The sequence below is a fragment of the Sinocyclocheilus anshuiensis genome, unplaced genomic scaffold (genome assembly GCF_001515605.1).
Source record: "Sinocyclocheilus anshuiensis isolate Anshui unplaced genomic scaffold, SAMN03320099.WGS_v1.1 scaffold562, whole genome shotgun sequence".
Taxonomy (NCBI): domain Eukaryota; kingdom Metazoa; phylum Chordata; class Actinopteri; order Cypriniformes; family Cyprinidae; genus Sinocyclocheilus; species Sinocyclocheilus anshuiensis.
This window is the reverse complement of record NW_015544158.1, coordinates 207,865-214,199: the sequence shown is the minus strand read 5'-3', so window position 1 is coordinate 214,199 and position 6,335 is coordinate 207,865. Positions and strand designations below refer to the sequence as shown.

The 6,335-nt window shown below is 40.1% G+C and overlaps 1 protein-coding gene across 2 annotated transcripts in view; it reads left to right on the top strand.

Annotated features, from left to right (window-relative positions):
- Nucleotides 1–6,335, top strand: part of LOC107695478 (transcription factor Dp-1-like) — a 22,493-nt gene that overhangs the window by 3,289 nt on the left and 12,869 nt on the right. For both annotated transcript variants that reach the window (XM_016495403.1, XM_016495404.1), the window contains exons 2-5: nucleotides 3,849–3,933; nucleotides 4,019–4,085; nucleotides 4,267–4,370; nucleotides 6,058–6,179. In XM_016495403.1, coding sequence (XP_016350889.1) covers nucleotides 3,922–3,933; nucleotides 4,019–4,085; nucleotides 4,267–4,370; nucleotides 6,058–6,179 — 305 coding nt within the window. In that variant the 5' untranslated portion in view covers nucleotides 3,849–3,921. The remainder of the gene's footprint in view (nucleotides 1–3,848; nucleotides 3,934–4,018; nucleotides 4,086–4,266; nucleotides 4,371–6,057; nucleotides 6,180–6,335) is intronic.

Sequence of the window (6,335 nt, the reverse complement as noted above, 5' to 3'; positions counted from 1 at the left end):
GGCGCAATGCAACGCAACGCGTAAAAAGGCAGTATAAGTCATTATAATCAGTAATTATGTCCCCACTGGATGCAACAAATGCCTCGTTTGTAATGGGTTTTAATGTTTTTGTCTCGTCGCTCCGGCCGGGACACGGCATCAACAGTATGTGAGGGGCGTAACATTTCCGTCTCACGCTTGAGGTATTCGGCCAATAACAACGCATTGGATAGCTGGCCAGTCACAGCACACCTCGCTTTTTCAGACCAATGAGCTTTGTAAAAATCGACGCGTTTCAAAAAGGCGGGGCATAGAGGAGAAACAATAATGTACAGTATGTGGAAAATAATGTGTTTTTTTTACTTTAAACTGCATAAATTACACCAAATACACCAAATAATGTTCTTTTTAGCAGCATCATATGACCCCTTTAAAGCTATAAAAGTTATTGATTTCCTCTCTTTTTTTTTCTTTGATGAACAGACATTACAGCAGCTGGGTTAATAGGTTATTTTGGGTGCTGTTTCTTTAAGAGCTGCCGCTGCTGAACATGACAACGGATCTGACAAGCATCATATTTTCTCTCAACTCTCTTTACCTTTTCTGACCCACTTCAGGTCTTAAAGTCTCTATTAATGAGCTGACGAGTTGAATCGGGTGTGTTAGATGAGGGAGACAGTGTTGGGCTGCTTCAGGAAAGTTTTGAAATCCATTTCAGAGTTCTTAAATGTGACTCATATATAACATATATCCTAATACATGCATGCACAGTTTTAAGGCAGCTTTAATCGCCTTCATGACTTAACTGACCATGACATTGCATGCACGTCGTTTCTTTCGTGCTTTGATATGAAATGATAAAGGCTACAGCGCGTGCCGGCGCCTTTGTGCGTGCAATTGAAGAGCGGCACCTGTCAAGGGGGTCGTGAGCATCAGTTAATTCAGAGACATTCCCTTGAGGATTTATGAATATGAGTTATCAAATCTTTAGCCATCCACTAGGGGGCAATCTGACTCCCACTGCTAGTCGACAGTTAGAGCAGAGTTGGCTCGAGTATCAGTCACGCTTATTGACAGTGTAAGATGATTTACGGTTAGCCGTGTCGGAAATCCAACCACGGATTGGCATGTTGTTATCTCAGAAACAGGCTCAGCCATCACATTGAATCAGGTAAACTGGTTATATATGTATGTTTCAGTATTATTACGCACGCTATACCAGGGGCGGTTCTAAACCCTTTTTAGGTGGGTTTCAGCCCCCCTATCTGTCACCTTAAGGCTGATTTATACTTCTGCGTCGGACCGATGCCGTAGCCTTTACGCCGTAGGCTATGCGTCAGTTTTCTGGCTGTTATTTCTTTAAGAGCTGCCGCTGCTGAACGTGACGCGGATCTGACAAGCATCATATTTTCTCTCAACTCTCTTTACCTTTTCTGACCCACTTCAGGTCTTAAAGTCTCTATTAATGAGCTGACGAGTTGAATCGGGTGTGTTAGATGAGGGAGACAGTGTTGGGCTGCTTCAGGAAAGTTTTGAAATCCATTTCAGAGTTCTTAAATGTGACTCATATATAACATATATCCTAATACATGCATGCACAGTTTTAAGGCAGCTTTAATCGCCTTCATGACTTAACTGACCATGACATTGCATGCACGTCGTTTCTTTCGTGCTTTGATATGAAATGATAAAGGCTACAGCGCGTGCCGGCGCCTTTGTGCGTGCAATTGAAGAGCGGCACCTGTCAAGGGGGTCGTGAGCATCAGTTAATTCAGAGACATTCCTTTGAGGATTTATGAATATGAGTTAGCAAATCTTTAGCCATCCACTAGGGGGCAATCTGACTCCCACTGCTAGTCGACATTTAGAGCAGAGTTGGCTCGAGTATCAGTCACGCTTATTGACAGTGTAAGATGATTTACGGTTAGCCGTGTCGGAAATCCAACCACGGATTGGCATGTTGTTATCTCAGAAACAGGCTCAGCCATCACATTAAATCTGGTAAACTGGTTATATATTTATGTTTCAGTATAATTACGCACGCTATACCAGGGGCGGTTCTAAACCCTTTTTAGGTGGGTTTCAGCCCCCCTATCTGTCACCTTAAGGCTGATTTATACTTCTGCGTCGGACCGATGCCGTAGCCTTTACGCCGTAGGCTATGCGTCAGTTTTCATTTATATGAGCTTTGTAAAAATCGACGCGTTTCAGAAAGGCGGGGCATGGAGGAGAAACAATAATGTATAGTATGTGGAAAATAATGTGTTTTTTGAACCTTAAACCGCATAAACACATTTAATTACAGCAAATACACAAAATAATGTTCTTTTTAGCAGCATCATATGACCCCTTTAAATCATTATTTAAAACTACAAAAAGGAGACAACAACGGAACAGGAGAAGATGGCATACTTTCAATCTGCACAAGGAATTGTACCACGGCAGATCAACATTTTTTGTTGCGGACAACTACTGATGTATAATGCTATGTAGTATAATAAATGATAAGACACTTGTTCTTTGCTTTTTTAAATTTTATATAAGAAGTGTAACATTAAAATATATTAAAGTGCACATAAACTCACACAAAACTCAAGTACATATGGAGGGAGGGGTTCTTGCAGACCAATCACAGCGCTTGCGGTCTGTGTAGAATTGACGCGCTGTTAGATTTTTGGAGAGGTGCACGTCAGGCTACGGCGTATGGGTGTGCGTCTATGCGTAACCTACGGCGTAGGTTCGACGCAGAAGTATAAATTGGGCTTTAGCCCCGCAAAACTATCTTAACGATCAGGCCAGTGCTGCTTCCTCAAGAAAGTTTTTCATTCTCACGTGTTTTAAGTCTTGTCAGTTTAAACATTAAAGTAATTTTAAGCCATTTAAGCCCAAGACATCTCATCACATAAAGCGTTTCTATGCGCACCGCGCACACACCTGAAGTGCACAAACAGATAGCCTTCTCAGACAGCAGGTGAATACCAATGGCTGTCTTGACAAGTATCCTTGTAAGCACAGTCGGTTGTTTTAAGCGAAAGTAAACAGTAAAGAAAATATCAGATGTACATCAGTATAACGGATCCGTGCATTTCTTATATAAATGTTAATCACAAAGAGCAAAAGAAAAATAATTCGCTGCTTTAATAGCTTTAATGGATATTTGCGTTATGTTGATGTCAAACTTGGGGGGGCGGGGTTGGGGGCGCATGTCCTAAAAGGTTGAAAACCCCTGGCCTACAATACCGTGACCTTTCCGCACCAGGCGCTGAGGTGAAGTGGAGTGCGCATCTGAAACGTCTCCTGTTTGATGTGCTTGTAAAGACGTTCTGAGACTAAATTAGCAAGAAAAAAAGAGACAGTGGCAGCAGTTGTGAGTGGGGTGGCCAAAAGTAGCCCCACCCCTGTGTTAACGGCGTTAAATATTTTTAACACGTTAAACTGAAAAAGTATATAAATATGCTGAACATTTGAAGTTTGAACCTACCTATAATGCCTAATAATGATTCCTTTGTGGTTTTCAGACATGCAGCAACATTTTTTTTTGCATCAATTATTGTGAACATTTGGCATTTTTGATGAATGCTGGTCCTGTCTTGCTCGTAGAGGCTTTTGGCATGAAGGAAGGCAAACCTGAGGCCTACCATAGAGACCAGACTCGTCTGTCTGTCTCTGAGCTTCTGTTCACAGATCAGAAAAACCACCTGAAATGGCAAGATATACTTGTTTGAAAGCCCATTGATCGTTGCGTCCTTTTGGCGGTTGTTGCAAATGAAAACTTTTCTCATGAGAAACAAAGATTTGTGTAGTAACCTTGGTTACAGTCTTCAAGTGTCCTCAGCTTTTGTGCCAAACCAGTTTCATTTCTGTTACAGAGACATTTTGTTGTGGAATTTTGGCTCAGGTTTTTCATCTAGACCAAGCATCTATTCCTCAGCCCCAGGGATCATGGCCAAAGATGTGAGTATTCTCTTGCTCTATTAGATGTAATTGACTGGAAATGGAGTTTAAGTCAATGAGTTGATGGTCATCTTGTTTTCCACAGGCTGGTCTGATTGAGGCCAATGGGGAGTTGAAGGTTTTCATTGATCAGAACTTGAGCCCTGGCAAAGGTAAGAGGAGCATTAGAAGTTTCTGAAGATAACAGTGCACTGCATCAGCAGCTGAATTCTTTGAAGATATTCAAGGATGTTAGATCTTACAGTAATGCTTTACGAAAGCCCAAACAAAAAGCCCTGCTTGACCCTACATAGCACTGCATTAAGATGTCCTCTGTGAATACTACCCCTGCAGGTGTGCTGTCTTTAGTAACAGTGCATCCACAGTCAGTGGCTGTTGGAAAACACCTGTTGCCAAAAACACTGGGCCCTTCCAACGTGAATATCGCACCACACATGGTAAGTTTTGAATGGAGTTTGACTGCGTAAACAAAGACGCATATACAGGTGCATCTCATTAAATTAGAATGTCATGGAAAAGTTAATTTATTTCAGTAATTCAACTCAAATTGTGAAACTCGTGTATTAAATATATTCAATGCACACAGACTGAAGTAGTTTGAGTCTTTGGTTCTTTTAATTGTGATAATTTTGGCTCACATTTAACAAAAACCCACCAATTCACTATCTCAACAAATTATCACAATTTGAGTTGAATTACTGAAATAAATGAACTTTTCCACAACATTCTAATTTATTGAGATGTACCTGTAGATCACATAAGCGTTTCCAGTTTGTTTTTCAGGTTTAATCTCCTGTCTGTACACACTGTTAAAAAGCCAATGCTTTAATCGGATGTTTGTTCAGGCATTGTATAGAATTTCCAGTTTTATCACTTACTATAGTAATGCCAATTGCAGGGCTCAAAAATAGCAGTATACACTACTGTTCAAAAGTCTGGCCTCAGTAAGATTTTTATTAATGTTTTTGAAAGAAGTCTCTTATGATCACCAAGGCTGAATTTATTTGACCAAGAAACAAAAAAAAACAAAACAGGAATATTGTGAAATATGATTGCAATTATATTTTAAGATGTCTAAGGCTCTGAAAATATAGCATTATATATTTTTCACTAAACCGTTTCTTTGCAGAATGGCCTTTTTATGCCTATAGTTTTGCTTTGTCAGCTGTAAACGTCAGTGGCATTTTGAGCAAAGCGTTACTGATTAAATTTTCCATCCATTTTAACTGCATTTAACTGTTTCGTACATGATGATCATCATGTAGGAAACAAAAGACCTCAAGCTTTAGCAAAATAGGGCAAGTCACTCTCTTATCACCTAGGCCTTTTTTTTTATTTAAGCCCTGCAAGTGACTTTTGTTTATGACAACTAAGAGTTGTTAGGCGTCAATAGGGGAAAAGCTAATGGAAACTGGAAATAATTTTGCCTCTGCTCTTGTAGTGTTTTACACAGAGCTAGAGTCATGATGTTGAACACCCACCATCTCCTGAATGAAGAAAGAGAATTATTTGACTTCTGATCTGGCAGTTCAGGCTGAAACACATTTCCAAGAATGGTTATGTTTAGTTTACAGTTTTATGAATCCACATTGAGCAATTCACAGTAATCATTGAAGGAGTGAGGTACAGTAATCCTTCTTAGGGATGGGAACCAGCTTTGAGTTTACAGCTGCTTTAATATATCCAAGGGATGCAGCTTTTACTTGCTGGAGAGAGTCAGGGTTTGTCTAATAACCTCCACGTCGGACACTGAAACGGGCTTCCCATAATGACTAAAAATGAAATGAACTAATTTAGAAAAGAGGAATTATTGGCTCATTTAAATGACACTTGCTGTTTAGCCACCTGCATATTCACAGCTGCTGTTCTTAATTCGTCGCCATATGTCAGTTAGAATTGGAAAAGTGTCATTTATATGTAACCAGCATAAAAAAGAAACATGTTAGCTTGCGTTTGTCCTAGTTGAATAAATGTTTTCCTTCCGTCACAACTTAGTTTAAATTTCATCAAGGTAAAGATCAATACAGATGATATTAACATGTTTAATATTTTGGCAACAAGCATCATTTACTCTTTTATGATGTTTGCCATATTGTCTTCTAAACCTGATCGTCTCTATCACAGGTCATTAGCACACCTCAGAGGCCCAGTGGCTCCAATGTAATCCTAATGAACAGCCCACACACACCCAGCTCTCAGTTTATCACCCAGAGTCAACCATCGGAAGCCTCTCCGTGGTCCTCGGGGTAGGTCTTACTTCAGCAGGCTACTTCACAACATTCTCTTTCAGAAATGGATTCAGTGGAACCACGTGCTTTTCTGTTTTTGAATACTTTGGATTTTTCTCTTCAGAATGGGTTCAGAATACAAACACGGCCATCCAACTGTGCAAAGAAAAATAT